Source organism: Taudactylus pleione, unplaced genomic scaffold (genome assembly GCF_031769625.1).
Source record: "Taudactylus pleione unplaced genomic scaffold, aTauple2 ptg000170l, whole genome shotgun sequence".
Taxonomy (NCBI): domain Eukaryota; kingdom Metazoa; phylum Chordata; class Amphibia; order Anura; family Myobatrachidae; genus Taudactylus; species Taudactylus pleione.
In genome coordinates, this window is record NW_028284572.1 from 74,514 (window position 1) to 96,154 (window position 21,641).

Sequence of the window (21,641 nt, forward strand, 5' to 3'; positions counted from 1 at the left end):
GCTTTTGTCAGCAGTCACATCATCAATAAATACAAGGGAACCAGTTCCATTGGCAGCCATACATGCCCACGCCATGACACTACCACCACCATGCTGCACTGATGAGGTGGTATGTTTTGGATCATAAGCAGTTCCTTTCCTTCTCCATACTCTTCTCTTCCCATCACTCTGGTACAAGTTGATCTTTGTCTCATATGTCCATAGGATGTTTTTCCAGAACTGTAATGGCTTTTTTAGATGTTGTTTGGCAAACTCTAATCTGGTCTTCCTGTTTTTGAGGCTCACCAATGGTTTACATCTTGTGGTGAACCCTCTATATCCACTCTTGTGAAGTCTTCTCTTGCTTGTTGACTTTGACACATATACACCTACCTCCTGGAGAGTGTTCTTGATTTGGCCAACTGTTGTGAAGCGTTTTTCTTCACCAGGGAAATAATTCTTCTGTCATCCACCACAGTTGTTTTCTGTGGTCTTCCGGGTCTTTTGGTGCTGAGCTCTCTGGTGCGTTCTTTCTTTTTAAGAATGTTCCAAACAGTTGATTTGGCCACACCTAATGTTTTTGCTATCTCTCTGATGGGTTTGTTTTGATTTTTCAGCCTAATGATGGATTGCTTCACTGATAATATGAGATCCAAAGAGCTGTCACAGAGTCGACAGCAACTGATTCCAAATGCAAATGTCACACCTAGAATCAACTCCAGACCTTTTACCTGCTTAATTGATAATGAAATAACGAGGGAATAGCCCACACCTGTCCATAAAATAGCTTTTGAGTTGATGGTCCCATTACTTTTGGCCCCTTAAAAAGTGTGAGGCACATATAGAAACCGTTGTAATTCCTACACCGTTCACCTGATTTGGATGTAATTACTCTCAAATTAAATCTGAAAGTCTGCAGTTAAAGCACATCTTTGTTTCATTCCAAAGCCATTGTGGTGATGAATAGAGGCCAAAATATGAAAATTCTGTCAATGTCCCAATATTTATGCACCTGACTGTATGTGTGTGTATATATGTGTGTGTATATATATATATATATATATATATATATATATATATATATATATATATATATAATTTTTTTTTTTTTTGTGTGTACATAATAGAATATAGCGTACCCACTAGGCTTCTTTAACAACAGCATGCTGTTGGTGATGGCTTGAGAGAGGGGGTTGCACCTCGAAACGTTGCTGTATACATTTCATCTATTTTTATGCATTTAAAAGTCTGAGTGCCCTTCCTTATTGTGGAGTGAAATGTATATAATATATTCTCCTCGCGCTGACTGAATCTAACTAGATCCAGCAGGCGCAGGGCAGGCTCCTCACTTCACGAGTGACGTTATGACTTATAAGTCTTCATATAGTCAAAGTTATGTGTTTTTATACCAAACTTAGATAAGATTGTTGGAAATTATTTGAGTAATTTTTTTGTAACGGTCACTTTGAGACATGAGCTATGCCTCATGATGATAATTCAATCCAGACTGTCAGGCTGAATGTTTTATCCTATAGCCTATTGCACAGACCCAAAAGGATAATGTCCTTATTAGCAATTGCCGGCTCACCTGCGAGATTGTATTATATAAGTACATCCCAATGTGCACCCAGTGGCTTGTCTGTGGCCTTTCTCAAGAGAGCCTGTCCCAATGTGCCAGTGCCGCTGGTGATTCTCCTTCTGTAAAGTGCTGTTGATGAAAGTTTCAGTGCAGTGAACAGCTGGATGATTGCTCACACTTGAGGTATTATCAGTAAGATGTTATTCCTAAAAAAGAACAGTCTCCAACAGAGGGATATTGGAAATAAATGCACTGTTCTGATTAACATGTTCCTTCACTTGTTTCCGATTTCATTAGAAAGGTGGCGGTCCATTCTCGGTAGCTGGTTTAAATACCTCTTATGCTCCGGATTCAGCTAATTAGTAATCCTGTGCAGAAGCAAACACCCAATTAATACAATAAAGATACATTTCAAGTTGTCTATAAATCAGATTAAAACTCTGATCTTACCATAGATACTTTCTTAATATTAATAAATTTAAATGGTTAGATTTTCTGTCTATGTTGAAAGTGACATAGTATTCCATTTTATATAAAATATTATTACTAATGTTGCTATTAATAATATTGTAATGCTGTTTTCAAATAAGTGTATATATACTGTATATTTTCACAGAGAGTCTCTTCAGAATTACCCCAAGAAATGATTCCCCTTTTGTTGTACAATACAAATTCTAAAGCTGGCCACACACTAAACCAACTTACATCCAACCAGCCAACTAGTTGATTGTTTGGGAGCAAATTGCTGATTGTCATTTGCTTTCATACCTTACCAGATTTTCATTCCAAACGCCGGAAAATGGACAAAAGCTGTTGTTTGAACAAATTGTTTAGATCAAACATTTAACAAACTTGTCTGAACGACCATTTTCATCTGTTTTCTGGCATTTAGGAGCAAATTGCTGATCATCATTTACTCCCATACCTCACCATATTTTCATTCCAACCAATCAACTAGTTGGCTGGTTGGATGAAAGTTGGTCTAGTGTGTGGCCAGCTTTAGATAATCTTTTAACCTATTCCACACTGAAGATTTACTCAGCCCTGTACTGAGACTTTTCGTGAAATGTCTGAGGTGGTCACATTAAAACATAATTATCTGTAATTTGTTCAAGCAGTACTCACCTAAATTATACATACTATTTTTAATTTTTTTTCCTCCAAGAAGACTTTGAATTATTAGAAAATATAATTAATCTTATATTGTACCTCCTAACAAATACGTAACCAAAATGATCAATTAACCAAACAGTTGTAATTTGTTTCCTTAAACCCCACAAAAAATGGGTTTCCAGCTTTGGCTATTTGAAAACATCTTGCTTCACCTGATCATACCACTTTATGACTATTAGTTTTAAGTTAAATGCCCATTAGCAATCTATTATTAAATTTGCACTGAATCTACAAATAAGATTAAAATGTAACATTTGTTATATACTTTGCACTTACTACTGTATGTTTACTTTAATGTTTGTGTATGGTACTGTTTACATTAACCTTGACATTAATGGTACCTTCACCAAGCTTGACGGTTCTTCATCATTTACATATTTCCCTGCAACATAAATGAAACACAAAGTTCATGCTTCTAATTGTGTGTGAGAAGATGTTAATCGTTTCTTGTCAAGTTGGTTTAATATTTTGCATTATATCAGCAGTAGATTAATCCTCTATTTTCTCAGCTACAAGCTTATTTATAGTAGGCAGTCTTCCATTAATATTACACGGTGTATGAAACTTAAAGCCCACTGGGCGATGTGGTGTGTGAGAACAGATAATTATAATATGTCCATTCAGCAGGTAACATAACATTTCCATACAAAACAATTTGCTATATATATATATATATATATCTACATGAAAATTGCAGTATGCTTATGACATTCAGTCTCTTACAGTCTCTTATTTAGCAAGTGAGGTAGATTTTTTATTTTTTTTGGTGGAGGCGGCATGCACACAGTTTGGTGCTTAATATGCATATCACTTTGGTCTCAGCATACCTTCTTAAAATTTTGTTCATGTCTATTGGTTTTAAAACGTGACTGGTACCTCCTCAGCATGGATAAAATTCGGTGTTTTATAAAGTATAACAGTTTCCATAGGTATTTATATGAGAGCAATGTTACATTATGTGGTCCCTTGCTGTTGTAGAAGCTTAAATGGCGGGGGATTATAAATGGCTCAAGAAGTGTAACAACATGAATGTGATGGCATGCATTTGAACATGCTATCAAGTTTGTAAAATGGTAATTGTTTGTTTGAAGCAGGATTATCTAGCACCTCACTGCCATTAGGAGTTCTTTCTACTACCTGAGGTGCTGCCACTAGGAGTCCTTTCTTCTGATTTTGGTCTTCAGTGAATTTCCATCCAGTCGTGTAATTTACCTATGTTTTACATCAAATAGTGAGGTACCCCTGAGGAAGTCTTTTTAACTACGAAACGCATTTGGTCATACTATCTTTGTATCTGTCTGTTTTTTCGGTGTCTACCGTTGTGAGCTCATACCCTAAGGTGTGACAGTGGTCATCACATACCCATTAATGGTCAGAATGCAACACTAAAGAAATGCGGCTATATAATCCAAGGCGCTATCACAATATATGCATCAAATGGATCTAATAAACATTAATACATTTAAATATGTAAGTTCTTTTTCACCCAAAAGTAAGTGGTGGTAGTCCTCTGTTTTCTTCCTTTTCTCCCTTTATCTTCCTCAATCAAAACAGTCTTGGGGGGTACGTTAATATAAAACCAAAATCAAAAAATATATACAGCCATGGCCAAAAGTTTTGAGAATGACACAAGTATTGGTTTTCACAAAGTTTGCAGCTTCAGTGTTTTTAGACCTTTTTGTCAGATGTTACTATGGTATACTGAAGTAAAATTACAAGCATTTCATAAGTGTCAAAGGCTTTTATTGACAATTACATTAAGTTTATGCAAAGAGTCAATATTTGCAGTGTTTACCCTTTTTCAAGACCTCTGCAATTCACCCTGGCATGCTGTCATTCAACTTCTGGGCCACATACTGACTGATGGCCGCCCGTTCTTGCCTAATTAATGCTTGGAGTTTGTCAGAATTTGTGTGTTTTTTGTTTGTCCACCCATCTCTTGAGGATTGACCACAAGTTCTCAATCGGATTAAGGTCTAGGGAGTTTCCTGGCCATGGACCCAAAATAGATGTTTTGTTCCCTGATATTTTGCAAAAGGTACAGGGATTGGACCGCTGAGGACTAGGATAAAGTTATTTTCTCTGATGAATTCCCTTTCAGATTGTTTATCTGGAAAAATGCTTGTCCAGAGAAGGAAAGGGGAGGACTACAATCAGTTGTGTCATGCCAACAGTAAAGCATCCTGAGACCATTCATGTGTGGTGTTGCTTCTCAGCCAAGGGAGTGGGCTCACTCACAATTTTGCCTAAGAACACAGCCATGAATAAAGAATGGTACCAAAACATCCTCCAAGAGCAACTTCTCCCAACCATCCAAGAACAGTTTGGTGAAGAACAATGTATTTTCCAGCATGATGGAGCACCTTGCCATAAGGCCAAAGTGATAACTAAGTGGCCCAGGGAACAAAACATCAAAATTTTGGGTCCATGCCCAGGAAACTCCCCAGACCTTAATCCCATTGAGAACGTGTGTGTTCAATCATCAAGAGACGGGTGGACAAACAAAAAACCCACAAATTCTGACAAACTACAAGCATTGATTGGGCAGCCATCAGTCAGTATGTGGCCCAGAAGTTGATTGACAGCATGCCAGAGCAAATTGCAGAGGTCTTGAAAAAGAAGGGTCAACGCTGCAAATACTGACTCTTTGCATAATCTTAATGTAATTGTTAATAAAAGCGTTTGACACTTATGAAATGCTTGTAATTTTACTTCAGTATACCATAGTAACATCTGAAGACAAGGTCTAAATACACTGAAGCAGCAAACTTTGTGAAAACCAATACTTGTGTAATTCTCAAAACGTTTGGCCATGGCTCTATATGTGTAGTAACGTTTGTACCAGAATATATCAGCACCCAAAGAGTGTTTCCAAAGCGTATAAGGAGAAGTGGGGTGTAATGGGGCACCAAAGGACCAAAAGCTTCTAGAGAAAATAGTGGGTTTACAGTACTTCAATTTTTTATAAACTAACGCACCATAAATACATTAGAGTTCAGTAAGTGACACATATAAAGGTTTCTTTATCTAATCCACTGTTCATTTATTAAACTGGAAACACTAGTCCAACCATATACCAAGAAGCATGTGCTTATACCGATATAGTGGTATCTTGAAATAGAATTATGCAACTGATTTGCGTACAAAACTTACAGAAACATGTAGCTGGGATCCTCAGATCATGGTATCTTTACACATCCATTAGATAAGCAGTAATCCACTAGCAGGTCTTGTTGGATATATCACAGAGCCGTGATTTTAATATAAAAAAGATTTCTACAATTTATTTAAATTCCAAAGAAATCCATAAAAAAACAAGATTTACAATAAACAAGTTCAGAGTCTCAATAAGCAATAGAGTAGTCCCTCTTAATTATGGAGTAGGTCTCAATCAACAGTTGTACTGTGATGTTTATAGCGTGGGCGAGACTCCGGGTATCTACCCACACAAAGCATAAACTGGAATGGACATGCCTCCAACTAGAAGAAGAAATCAAACACTCATCTTTGTCTCCAATACTGATGCGTTTTGATCAAGAGTGATCTTTATCCAGGTATGTCCATTCTGGTTTATACTTTGTGTTGGTAGATATCCGGAGTCTTACCTACACTATAAACATCACAGTACAACCATTGATTGAGACCTACTCCATAATTAAAAAGGACTCTGAAAAATTCCCTACTCTCTTGCTTATTGAGACTTTGAACTTGTTTATTGTAAATCTTGTTTTTATGGATTACTTTTTATGGATTTATTTGGAATTTAAATAAATTGTGGAAAACTTTTATATTAAGGTGTAATGGTTAGCATTGCTACCTCACAGCACTGAGGTCGTCTGCTTGATTCCCACCATTGCCCTAACTGTCTGGAGTTTGTATATTCTCCCTGTGCTTGTGTGGGTTTTCTCCGGGTACTCCGGTTTCCTCCCACACTCAAAAATATACTAGTAGGTTAATTGGCTCCCACCAAAAAATTAACCCTTGTTTGTATGTGTGTGCATGTACATGTAGTAGGGAATATAGATTGTAAGCTCCACTGGGGCAGGGACTAATGTGAGTGGCCAAATATTCTCTGTAAAGCACTGCGGAATGTGTGGGCTATATAAATAAATAAATATTAAAATCACGGCTCTGTGATCTATCCAACAAGACCTGCTAGTGGATTACTGCTTTGCTAATGGGTGTGTAAAGATACCATGATATAAGGATCCCAACTACAGGTTCCTGTAAGTTGGGTATGCAAATCAGTTGCATAATTCTATTTCAAGATACCACTATATCGGTATAAGCACATCCTTCTTGGTATATGGTTGACTGGTGTTTCCAGGTTTTAACAGTGGATTCGATAAAGAAACCTTTATATGTGTCACTTACTGAACTCTAATATAAGCATGGTGCGTCCGTTTATAAAAAATTGAAGTACTGTAAACCCACTATTTTCTCTAGTAGTTTTTGGTACCCCATTATATCCCACTCCTCCTTATGCGCTTTGGAACCACTCTTTGGGTGTTGATATATTCTGGTACAAACGTTACTACACATATATATAGATTATTTATTTTGTTTTATATTAACGTAACCCCAAGGCGGTTTTGATCGAGGAAGATAAAGGGAGAAAAGGAGGAAAACGGAGGACTACTACCACCCCCTACTTGTGGGTGAAAAATAACTTAATTTTATTTTTTCTTTAAAGTAATTATTTATTAATGTCTGTTAGATCCATTTGATGTATATATTGTGATGGCGCCGTGGATTATATAGCGGCATTTCTTATTTCTATTTTGACCCTGTTTTAGGACCGGTTTGGTTATACAACTGGGTAGCTCTTCTTTGCGCCAGGACCTTCACCTCTATCATATTTTTATAGAATTCAACACTGTGTTGTGACTGATGTAAGCTGACACAGCAGTTCGTTATAAAAATATTATTTGACAAAATCAAGAACAGTGGCCTTTGGGCCTGTTATGTTTGGGTGATTTCTGGTGCGAGGGTATATTTCCGTTAAAAAAAAAAAAAAAAAAAAAAAAAAACCAGGAAGGAACTGTACCTAAGAAGAACTACTTAATTTGTTACTGTCTACGTATTGAGAATCCTGATGGTCGTTTCAAGGTCTACTTCAAGAAAGGACTTCTAGAATTCATCTTATCTGTCCAGGACAGATGTATTGATACGCTTTTCTTAAAAATACTGTCTCATAGCAAATGAATAAAAGGTTACTGTATGAATATTGAAATTTATATTACTAGTATAGCGCCCTCTGTTTTGTGGTTTCTAAGGAACAATATCTATTCACTTTTTACATCTCCTTCCAAATCTTTATTTTTGTTTTTTTTATTGCAGCGCAAAGGGTTCCGATGCTTCCTGGACAAATGATCAAGAGCCACCAGTAGATGTAAGTGTATAAACCATTCTGATTAGAACATGCAGCCTGTGACAAGCTTTCCACAGGTATTTTACTGAAGACGAGAAGCATCGGATCAATATTTTGTAATACCTATATATCCTCCCATCAACTAGTTTAAAATGCCAAACACCGGGTTTATTGATTGAATGTTGACATTTAAATGTTTTTGACCTTTGTTAATTTAAAATATTAATGGTCCATTTACCCTGATTTTCATTTCTGTATCTTATCTAAAGCGTTGCTAATTGTTCCAAGTTGAGAAAACATTTTTGCCTTGCTTTTTACATCTATGTAATGATTGAGGGTATCTATGTATGGATGTGTAGATGTGTTAAGAGCATACTTGCAGACTCTCCCTGTACAGTATGTTAAGGAGACTTCCTGAGTAAGTGCTGATCTCTCTTAAAGAGTCTAGCAATCTCCCTGATGCTGGGCTGGTGGGTGTAACAGTAATGTCATCACTCTCCACCCAGCGTGGTGGAAACACTGGTGAATATAAGGAGGATATGTTGTATAAGATAATGTCTAGCACACTAATGGCTACACGACTGCCTGTTTGCCAAGGATGTGTGATTAAAGGTGATTTGTGTCTCAGGATGTGATATGACACCTTGTGTCATTTTGCATGGTCCTTTCCTTTCTATACAGTATGTATATCTTTCTGATTTACCACATTACATGAACAGTTTTCAAGCGGCTTTGTTTCCTTTTAGGTATTAGATTACAGTGATGATGAACAGGAAAGGACTGCAAAGCAGAAGAGAAAATCACAGAATGCAGGAAAGAAGAAGCAGAAAGCTGATAAGGATAAATCATGTAAGTGGCACAATGACCAGTATTCGGAGTCCCCATTCTCACAGAATTGTAAATATTGATACTGTAGTTGTCCGAGTGAAATCATTGCACAGTTCAATAACAAAAAAAAATCTTACCTCACTAAGCTGAGTGCAGCGGCCATATTTGGCGTAAATACATGAAATGTGTGATTCCACAATAGACGAGATGCATAAATGCTGTACTGGGACCCTCGGACAAATAACATGTCCTGATGGCAGAAACTCTGAGTACAATAGAGAGAAAAGAGTAGGAAGCTGTAGTATGCAATATTGCATCGAGGAAGTCTGCTTTCTTTATGATTTAAATAACTAAAAAAAGGTGCCTATTAAAGCCAAATGGTACCTGCTTAATATTGGGGTACTTAGGCACAGCAGCATATACCACTCGGGAGAGATTCAGTAAAGTGTGAGGCTCCTCAGTGCGCACATTGTGGGTAATTACTGAAGGAAAAAACCTTGCTTGTTTTTTCTGCACCTATAAAATGAGCAAGGTTACCCTGTTGGGATAACCCACGTTATGGTGGCTTTTACAGATCTTCATGAGTCTGCTCCTTGTGATATATAGGCAGTGGTTGGAGAATTGTAACCCGGAGCTGATCTGCTTTAGTACGTTATCTAGACATGTTGATTCCTCAAGCACTCATTAAATTGCCTTTTTTTAGGGGAGGTAGGATTTATCCTTTATAGCTTGAAATGCTTTGGGACTGACTAGGTCTAATTCCATTTTATGTTAGTTTCCATTTTATATATTAAAATATTCCAATTTTAGAGAATATTAGTGTATAGATCTATTTTAGCTGTTTCCTGGAGGTCTGTACACATGTATATTGTTTGACATTTTATAGTGATAACTTTTCACATTCTTGGTACCTGGAACTTAACCATTACATTGTGATATGGTAACCCATATATGTACTAGAAATACATCGAAAATGTAAAGCATATCTATCTCATGGATCAAGTAATCTGGTCTAAAATCTCACTAGGTAAACTTTTGTCTGCAAAGGCCAAACTACCATAGGAGCACTGCGTGACGCTGCTTTGTGGCCCACCGCTTAGAGAGGGCCCACCTTTCCCATAAAAATCCCCATGTGTCTTTCAGTTTTAGAAGCTACACGAGGGCAAGTACAGTACCAACATATGCTCTGGCCCTGCGCAAAAGGCATTCAGAAACCAGCTAGTGATGATTTGCTATGTCAAGTGTACCTGTTATGGTGCATACACACGATCAGATTTTTCCTTCAGATATGAACGATAACGATTTAAAAATCGTTCAGTCGTTCATATCTGAAGGAAAATCGTTCATATCTGACATGCCTGGACGATCAACGATGCGCGTTCCCGTTTGTCAGATAACGATATCTGACATCTGATGGGTTTGCAGTCAGACTTGGACGATTCCATTCATTTTAATGCAGTCAAAAATCGTTCAATCGTTCAAATCGTTTAAAACTTTGGTAAAATCGTTCAGTCGTTCATCTGACAAATCTGACAAGTCTGACAAATCTGACCGTGTGTACGCTCCATTAACGTGTAGGAGAAAAGTTTATATGAAGATGAATCTGTTCAAATAGATTAGAGAAATGCCATCATGTGACCATGCTGTTATAACATACAACTTTTCACATAAGAGGCGGTCCATCTTTCATTTCTATTTGTGATTTTTATTTTCCAAATACACACTTTATGCGTTGGATTTTTTTTTTCTTAGATTTACACAATATTAGCTTAATGTTCATTCAGTGTGTTTAGTATAGGGAAAAGCAAAGACAATATATAAGTTACTATATAAATAACTGGTAATAATTATTTATATAGCGCACACATATTCCGCAGCGCTTTACAGAAAATATTTGGTCATTCACAGTGACAAAAGTCCAGGAATGATGATGTTTGTCCATGCAAGATGACGTGTAGCCTCTTTCTGAGTTCCGTTTTTATGGAGGGCAAAAATCCGAACTCGACGTGCAAACTCGAACCTATACGAGCCTGCACATCCTAATATATATATATATATATATATATATATATATATATATATATATATATATAATTATTAAAATCTATCCAACTTTGTTATGGGAAAGTGAAATGGAAGTCTGCTTTGTGACAAACGTTTCACCCTCGAAAGAGTTTAGTGATAGCTAATGTAGTATGGTCACAATAGTGGACTATTGAGTAGGAACTATAAGTGACATGTGAATACTGTATATTTCTAAATGCCGACAATAGTATAAATGCCAATAGGGAGATGACTCGGGACCTTGAAATTTAGATTATCACAAGCAGCAAGATAGGTGAATTGTCATGCACTCAAAACAGAAATTACTCCAAAGAAACAGGTCAGCTGTAGATGTGTCTATTCCACATACTGTAACTAATTCCCCAGAAAGGTGTTCATTTAAAGACCATTTAATTTGTTAAACATCAGAATCACAGTACACATCATTATTTATCATTCAAACTTGTGTGATGTTTGGTGGTGATTGACATTATTTCATGGATAATATTACGTTTAAAGGATGAGTAAATATGAAAAAAAAAATCTTGCTTATTTGAAACATGAAGGTGAAAGATATTGTTTAATGTGAATCTGACTTTGACTAAGCCCTGCCCAATTAGACAACTGAAGCGGTTTCCACATCTTTAGGAACATGTCCTAATGAAATATAAAGCAAGACAAAAACTTTTCACTCTAGTTTTAGATTCCCTCTGCTATAAACTATCACTATGTATGAAACCTTAAATCCGCCATGCATTCTGCAGAGCAGGAGTAGACACAAGGACTGTTAGGGAATCACCTGCCTACTGCAGAGGAGTGGAGAAGCAGGGCAGATATTTTTAGTTAAGTATTAACACCCCAGTCGTGTAGTGTCAAACCATAGCTTTATTTGCTCTTTAACCCCATTGCTGCTGGGCCTATTTTGGCACTATTTGATTTGTTACATTCCAACATCAGTATCTGTAATTGTTTATGCAGTATCCAAACACATTTATACAGTGTTTCTTAGGCATTAATCCACCTTTCCAAAACAGCAAATGTCTGATTCAACACATCTTTACATAATGAAATATACACTTGAAAATTATAATTTTTCACACATGAATGAAAGCATAAAATGTGTAGGAATAATATGGTAGCCCAAGAAAGGCATGCCATTTTAGCAAAATAGACAACCCACCGCATTAAATAAAGTGACCCCTATTTGTGTATTGATGAGGATGGGGGAAATCTGGGCATTAGAATCCCCCATATCCTGCGTCGCCTGTTTAATAACCACTAAAGGACCAAATCATTTGAAAGAGGGCAATCCTCATTGAAATAAGGGTACTTCCTGAGTTTATTTAAACCATGATGAGGGGAGAGTTTCCAATATCTACTATGTTCTTCTTCCTTGAGAAATGCTTATTGATTTGCTTGTATCATTTCATTATAGATGTATTAGTTACTCTATACATCATGCATGACTTCCTATTGAATTATACATGTTACATATGTACACTGTGTATATATAATTTATTTCAGTATTATAGAATGTCTTTATTGCATAGGTATTGATGGGTGCATTCTCTTGTGGTGTACACATTCCATTTAGCATCTTTTTACATTGATACTGTGCATGTATATATGTAATATATATACATTTTATTTTGCTATATTTTACTGTTTTATGTAGTATTACCGTTTTACCAAGCACTTTTACAGGATTTGATCAGTCACATATTAGTCAATATATGAAATTAAGTCCAAGATCTCTTACATAGTTATAGTGCAGTGGTGATGCTGCAATTAACCCTGTTCAGGGGGTAGCAGTGTTCTAATTATTCCACTAAGTCGATGTATGTTAGTTAGTGGAACAATTATAACACTGCTACCCCCTGAACAGGGTTAATTGCAGCATCACCACCGCACTATAACTATCTAAGAGATCTTGGACTTAATTTCATATGTTGCTTCTGGTCCCTACATTGTATCTAGCCATTAATGCTTGAGATTGCATCACTAGGAATTGATGACTAATGTGATTTTTATAAGAATTTATACTGTGTGTTAGATTATTGTGAAGTAAAGATCAATTCTGATTATTCACCATTATTTTAGGTTTCCTTTTTACAGCCACGGTACCTAAATTGGGCTGAGTGCAGTAATTTATATTTCATATGATTTACCAGTCGGGATTGACTCGACTGTTACCGCAGCTAGCCATTACAAACCCATTTGAGTGAGCGCAGCTTCCCCTGTATTTTATATTTACATATTATAGCCGTTTGCAATATTGGAATTTGGTCTAAATTCTCTAAAACACAAGTTTTGCTTTTGACCTACGGTTTTGACAAGACTGCTCCTTTGTAATGTTGTTGGGTTTTTTTGTTTAATATTTTGTATTTTAATCTTTCCCTTATCTAAAGCAACCCAGGAATCAAACCAGTTTGGTGGAAATCAGAAATATTCAAGGCCATACTCCAGAAACAGTTCTGCGTCACACTTCTCCCGTGGACGAGGTACTCAGCACCTAGAAAATGCGTATATGCAGCATCACCGACCATATTTCCCTCAAAATTTTCCAGGACAACATGCCATGCAGCAGACCTATCCTTACCAGAATGCCCAAGAATATCCTATGCCGTTGGCAAATAATGGTCACCCTGCTCCATTTCCAAGTTTTTATGGACATTATGGAAATATGCAAACTTTTCCTCCGCCGCCGCCTCCTCCTTCTCATCTTCCACCTCCACATCCTCCACCACATATGATGTGGTCAGAACAGAACATGCATTTTCCTTATATGCAGAACTTACAGTTCTACTCTGTACCTCCTCCTCCACCTCCTCCCCCACCACCTCCCACTAATGGAGATGCTGATTGCTCCAAATAGAATCATAGCTCCAGTTGCTTTGTATTACCAACATTAAATAGCTCTAGGTTATCTATGGCATTGTCATATTTCTTTTCAATGTATGTAAATAGTGTAATTTCCATTTACAGCAATGTATACATTTTAAATTACTTTACCATTGGTGTTTCTGTTTAGACCAGGAGTGGGCAATAAGCGACCCACCAGCTGTAATTGAACTACACATCCCAGCATGCCCTGTAACAGTTTTAGCATGGCCAAATAGCAAAACTGTGGCAGGGCATGCTGGTATGATTAGTTCTACAGCTGCTGAAGGGCTGCTTATTGCCCACGCCTGGTTTAGGCAAATTTTGTGGGGTAAAATGCATAAAATGATTCATTGTTCTATAATAAGTGATCTACAGATTTTTGACATTTTATTTTGAGCATATCTTACCTGTAACGTGACACAATTTGTATGAATTTTTTTTTTTTTTCTTTAAATTTGTAAGATTCAGTTAATCAAAGATTAAATCTTTATTTGATGCTTTATTTTAATTACATTCAAAAACCAGAACAAAAAAAGCCCAGTAGTGTTATTTATTGCAAAAAAATAATAATGCTCTATTTTTAATGCTGAATAAATTTGTAAATCTGTAAATAAGTATTTTCTAGAGTTTTTCTTTGTATACAACATTGTTTAATCTTAAGTGTGTTCTGTTTTTATACGCTTTCTTGTTCAGACATTTTCAGGTAATCATATGTTTAGTTCATGTCAATTTGGGTCTGTGTCTAGATATAGATGACTTCCCTCATTGTCATCCTATTGTCACTTCATAAACCACCTGCTGGTCTTCATGCAGCCCACTAATGCTATAATACTCCCTTTAGGAAGTAAAATGAAAATAGTTCTGTCCCATAGTAACGTAAGGCGTGAAATAGAACCACGCTATGCAGTTACTTTGTAATGGTTTGTCAAACATTGCAATCCAAATAAGTGTGAAATGGTTTAAGGATCCAGTCTCTATTTCAAACACAACCTTCCAAAACTTCCTGGACCTACTATGGGTTTTACAGTTCCAAGTCATTGTACTGGAAATGCTTGTGTAGTGTATGTAGCCATTTTGACAATCACAAACACTACAGAATTCATTTATTATATATAATGGATTAATTACACACATTTTAAAAAAAAAACTGTAGCAAATCATGATCACAGGATGCTTCTGTAGGTGAGTGCTGATAATGTGGGGAGCCCTATCCTGTCCACTTCTATTATGAGGTAAGAACAGAGCATCATGTAACCGGAGTCATATCATAATCTGAGGAATGGAAAGGAGACAGACCGGAAGGAACTAAATGAGAATTCTTCAGATCAAAATAGGGGAGGAAAAGAAGGATCACACCAGATTTATGTATTTGCGAGAACTCCCTAGTCAGAAAAATGACATGTACTGCGAGACATTGTGCACTTATATAAGGGATCTTTTTTCATTTTGTGCATCTTGAATACTAAATGAGAATTTGTTTGTGATGTTGGTAAACCTTTCTCTTGCACAGAGTAGTGATGTGTGAAGCTTTTCTCATACATTGTGGAAATATTCTATTCTTGGATGCATCTCTACAAATGTGTTCACATATGTCTTACCTCCGTGCCTATAAGTCACACCAAGCGTCTTTTCGTGCAACTTTTTACCTTCAAATGCATCTAATTTGTGATGTGAATAGGACACCCAAGCCGCTTCTGCTAATTACAATGACACACCCACATTCACATACAGAATATAGGCATATCCGTTGCGTATGCATCCTATTTGCATCACTTTGTGAATAAGACACACTTGAAGATGATAAAGCACACAGATGCTCTGCGCTACCGAGTCACGCCATGGCATGGTGCGGCTAGAAGGGCTGTTTAACACGCAAGGAAGTAAGATGGTACTGTATATGGACACATCTCTATGTAATGGAAAGTTTATGCTTCCAGCTTGTTTAAATAGGTTAAAATGCTTTTTTATGCAGTATTGACCAGAAGCTTTTTGAATTGATTCAACAATTTGTAGAGCCCGCACCTGCATCCAGTGAAGTCCCTAATGTACTTCTTCATGTTGACACACAGCTCAAAGTGGGAATTTAGTGGTGGTGGAATGGAATTTTGAATTCATACCCCAAGGCGCTACCCCCCCCCCCCCCCCTCTCCCAGGTGCTACCTGGTCCCTTCCTTCCCTTTTATTTGCTAGATGCTGTGGAAAGCAAGCAGAGCTCACACACCAATGGTATACAGATGGAGGCACAGTCAGCATAATATATCAAAACTCTGCAGTGTAGACCTAACAGTAGCCACAGTTTGCAGCAGAGGGGAAATCTGTGGATCAGCAGTGAAAAGAACGTCACGTTGTCAAAGTTAGACCAGCAGCTGATAAATCGGGTGGCTCTTCTGGAAGAGAGGAGGGGCATCGCATGCACTGGCTGTGCAAATTGAAGCTCTGCAGGATTGTTCAAGAGGTGGCAAAGGCCCTGGTGTGCACTATTCAGAGGGCTGCAGCGATGTCCAGCATCGGGTCCCAGCTGCTCTGCAACCCATACTGATGGTTCCACATACTGTACACCATACATGAGGCAGTGAGGGCTGATGTGGATGTGATGAGGAGCACAGTTTGGGGTCATGCAATCAGACCAGCTGCATCATCGCAGACCTTGCTGTGCTGCCTCCTGAGCCCGGCCTGCCAGTCTGTCTAATATGAATACTCTGCAAGCTGCTGCACGGCTAGCCGGGGACAGGCAGGCACCATGGCCACAGACAATGCAACAACACAACACCCTTGAGAAAGCCAGAAAACTATAAGCATCAATTTTCCTTAATGATCGGCATTTCATTGTTTAGTTTGAGTTGCAGAAATTCAGTAGGTATTGTGAAATTTCAGACTATGTCCAAGAAGCCTTAATGGGACATGTGAAACCGTAAGGTTTTTTGTCTATGGAATTTAATTGCTTTTTTTAAAATTTATTAACTATCACTAACCCCCGCCCCCCCCCTCCCCCAAAAGCACAAACAGCCCCGGGATTTTCACGGTCTGTCCTGGCTGTGTGCTGGCACCTTTAGTCCACCTGTAAAGAAAATAATAAAATAAACACAATACACTTTAATATTCTAAACGTTTATTTTACTGCATCTTCACCTGAGGGTCGGCGGCATTTAAGCTCTTTTACGGGGCTGCCCCAGGACTTCTGGTGTCATCACCTGGCGGGCGCCAACCTGCCAGGGCTTCTGTCGTCCTATTTTGAAAAAAAGACATCACTTTGACTTTTTTTTTTTAAATGTCTGCCAGTAATATAATTATATATATATATATATATATATATATATATATATATATAATACATATATATATATATATATATATATATATATATATATATATATATATATATATATATATATATATATATATATATATATATACATACACACACACAATACTGGTCCTCAAAAAAATCCAAGGTCCACGCACGGCACTACTATGGAAAAAACTGTTTATTATATTGAATTATGTATTATAATTAAGTACGTGTTACAACTGGTCCAGCATGTGAGCAACATTTCAGGATCCCTCCGGACCCCGTCCTCAGGCTGCTGTCATATTCACAATGTTCAACAAACAAAATACAGTGAATGTGTGTATGTATGTATATGTATATATATATATATATATATATATATATATATATACACACACACACATTCTACATAAGGTATGACCTCTTGATGACATACACTGATACATATCACTATTAATATTCCATTAAATCAATTTCTATTTGCTACTATTATAACGACAGACTAACACATGAATTGCTTTACATAATGCTATAGTGGTTGCAGGAACATTAAAAAAATAATAATTTTAATTGATAAATATAAAAAATAAAACTAACCATAGCATTTAAGATATAGTCCCAGACCTATACTATTTACATACATTTTAATCATAATTAAATAAAAATTTTCGCGGCCAATAACACCCCAAACCTATAGCAACTTTCAATTGGAAATGTGTGTAAACACAATGAAAGGTATTGAAAGACACACGTTAACTTAATATCAATATAGAAGATGCCCGTAAGTACCATGTCCACATATTGGGAAAAATATACTAAGCTCTGGGAAGTGATAAATTGAAAACTGATCAACTACCAGCCACTCAGCTTCTAACTTGTCATGTTACAGGCTGTTTGCAAAAACGAAAGGAGCTGATTGGGTGGTAGTTTATTGCTTTCCAGTGTTTGGTACATCTGCCCCATTGTACCTAGGGAATGGGTATGAAGTCCCGGCAGCTGAATAGCCGTCTGTTCATATCCCCACGCCGGCAGCCTGAAGGGAGAAGATCCCGACAGGACAGGTAAGTACCCTATCCCTAACCCTCGTTTAGTGGTGCCTATCCCTAACCTCCAAAGTGCCTTACCTCCCCCTGGGGGTGCCTAACCCCCCTTTACCTCACCCTGAACCTAACCCTCCCGGGGGGGGTGCCTTATCCCGCTGCGCTCCCCTAACCTAATCCCCGCTAACGCTAAAGGTGCCCCAGACTTACCTTGTTCGGGCTGGAGTCCGGTTTTCTGGCATCGGGATTAAGATAGGCGTCTGTATTTCGATGCCTATCTTAAGTCCCTTGTCGGGATTCAGATGTCTGTATTGAGACAGGCAGCCTTCATTTTGAATGTTGACATGCAAAATAAAGGAAACCAGCATATACAGTTGTTTAAACTGCAGTCAAAATATAGCATGTCAACATTTTGAATATATAAAAATGTAAAATGAAAATATAGGCAGGTCTATATTTTGATTGTGGACATTTTGACCATATCAAAATGTCAACCGGTCATAAAAATGTTACCATTAAATGTATAGGTAATTGTACACAGTTTAAGCTGTAGTCAAAATATAGGTCTACAAATTTGTCCTCATACACCTAGTCTCAATACGCCACGCTGGTTTTTTTTTTTTTTCTTCACCCGAAAATGTGTCTTAAGGCCCGTATTCAATTAGAGGTGAAAAGCAACGATCGGCGAAAAGTATCGCCCTAATCAGTTCCAGGACGTTTTTGCCTGGGCGAAAACTCCATAAGTAAAAACAGGCAAAACAATTTCTTCACCCAGAGGCAGGAGAAAAGATAAGCAAAATCCCTATTTTGGGATAAAAATGTGGGGACTTGGTTCATAACCCTTCGGACACCCTCCCCAATTATGACTAATTAGGCCAAATGTTAATATATTCATCCTAAAAAAGATATGCCATTGAATATGGGGCTAAAGTACTGGGTATTTTGGAGTGCTGTATGGATGGGACATGTTTTTAGGATTGCAGGGGGCTGCAGCAGGTGTATTCTTAAACATTTTTAAATCTGCACTTTACAGACACAAAAATACACTAGCACCCATTTACATGTACCCACAATTTAACTACAGTAATTTTTCACAGAAGACACAGCTTTATATCATTTTTCAACACTTATATGCATATTTGCATAACAGCCCTTTGACTCAATATAAGATCCCTAATTACTTTTATTAGGGCTATTAATACACTACTATATTGATTAACTGGGTCAGATAGGCTTTTTAGGGGGTGCATGCTGCATTTGCACATATGCGTTTATGCCTGTTTTGCAATTGAATAGGGCGAAAAACGGGAGCGTGCATTGTGTAAGTAGGCAAAAACTTTGCCTCAAAACAGGTGAATGAGGTGAAAACATTGCGCTAATAGAATACAGGTCTTAGTCGCAATCAGATGCAGACATTGTGCTGATTAATTTGATATGTGACACTTGTATATCTGCGTCTGAGTCTATATATAAATCACAATGGAATGTGGAGTGAAAAGCCAAGGCTGCTGTATCGAAGCACTTAGTATACAGATTCAGACACATTAACAAACAGATATACAAGTGTCGCTTATCAAATTAATAAGTGCAGTCTCATGAGGCAGATTAAAATTTACCTGGGCGCAAAAACACAATTGTCTGGGATGCTGCTGCTATAGGGAGTGTGACCCTACAAAAAAGGAAAAAAAGTATAGTAGCACAATACCAGACAGAAGTTAGTATTACATATAAACAGGATAGTAGCATTCTTGCTAGGCTGTTTTAGTGGGGCACTGCGCCCTGACCTATTTCAAAATGGCAGAATGTGCCCTGTCCTCAAATGTGTCCCGCTAAAACAGCCTGCCGGGTGCCATCCCCACCCGTGGGCCGCAGTGTTCCATGGGCGGAGAAAATTGTGGTATAGCGATTACTGCCGGTGAAAAGATCCCGGGCGCAAACGCCCGGCATCTCTTTTCAGAAAAGGGATAGCTTAGGGGCAGCCCGGCATGCCCGTAAGTGCCCAACAGTGATGAAAAGGGGGTGAATCTTAAAGCTACGCCACCTTTTCTTGTGAACACGCCCACTTTTTCAAGCGCAACAGAGTGCCCTTTCAATAGGTCCGGCACCCTACGAATAATGGATGATGGAAGAGAACTAAACCTGCATTTATAAACCTAAACTAACAAATATATCAATAGGGGCCAGGATGCAATAAACAAACACCTTTAGTATTCAATAAAATTAGACTGATAGTATTCTTATCCATTACAGATTTATTTTTTCAGGAAATATTTCCTACATGATGCTCTCACAAGTCTGTTTAATTCTATAAGTAGATCATATATGTTAGTATTAGTGGTCAGAGCAAAATTCAAATCTTTAGACAATAATTGTGATCCTGTATGTTTTTCAGAGAGAAAATAAAAATCCCCTTGGTATTTATTGATACTGTACTTTACTCTTCTTGTGTGCCTTCTTTACTCCACCTCTTCTATACTGTCTCTACTTTTTGTGTATGGGTTTGGAGTCTGTTTAGATGATAATACTCTTTTAACTGATGGTGTCACTGTGGTTCTAAAGAAAAGTTCTAAAACAATTGGAATTATTTTGTAGATTGGATCATATCCCTTTGGGTCGAGTCCCTAATTGCTTATCTGTGGTTTTGGGACTTTTGTTTTTGGTGGAGTCTAAAGGGGACTACATTTCCTTGTGTTTGTTCCCTGATGATAATTGGAAGTAAGTTAATAAACAACCTTGTTGCTTCAGATTGCAATTAAGATGCATTTTTGTATGTAAAAGATGTTCAGCGGAAGCAGAGTCACTCGGGACCTGACACAGAGGGCTGTTTGGCGCGACTGCATCTATGAAGGTGATTAGTGCTACTGAGACAGTGTTTTAGTGCAAGGGGCGTGGCAATTTATGGTGCGGCACATAACGGGTGGACAGTTAGTCTGAGCACAGCTCTAGCATGGGGGTGGTAATGATTATTATGTGATATTTAGGTTAATATGGCTGATATGACAGGATGAGTGTGCATTTGTCCATTATGATTGGTCACCATTATTTTTTTTCATCTGTCGTCATTTTGACTCTACATTTTGATATATATATATATATATATATATATATATCAAAATGTGATCCTATATATATATATATATATATATATATATATTGTTTAAATTACGTCCATGTCTATGTTATCTCCCTCTTCAAGTTTTAAAATTCTACATATTCATTGTTGGCATATAGTCTTTGTCGACATTTTGATTGTCTACATAATGTTCCTGTCCACATTATGGTGGCTATATTATGGTTGTCTATTTTCAATGTCGACATAATTTACTACACCCGGTGGAATGTGCTCATCCTTTATTTCTGGAAGATAGTACTTTTAAATAATGCATTCTTCATGTTAATATTATTTTTCAGTATAGATTGCTACCCACTTTTTTAAGGTCTTTTCATCAACCATTC

At 37.4% G+C, this 21,641-nt stretch overlaps 1 protein-coding gene across 1 annotated transcript in view; it reads left to right on the plus strand.

The window, feature by feature from the left end:
• LOC148521286 (uncharacterized) overlaps positions 1-14,426 on the plus strand; it is a 62,679-nt gene extending 48,253 nt beyond the window's left edge. Inside the window, exons 5-7 of the mRNA XM_088475330.1 lie at positions 8,072-8,123; positions 8,849-8,951; positions 13,382-14,426. Coding sequence (XP_088331456.1) covers positions 8,072-8,123; positions 8,849-8,951; positions 13,382-13,848 — 622 coding nt within the window. The 3' untranslated portion in view covers positions 13,849-14,426. The remainder of the gene's footprint in view (positions 1-8,071; positions 8,124-8,848; positions 8,952-13,381) is intronic.
• Positions 14,427-21,641: the final 7,215 nt, after the last annotated feature.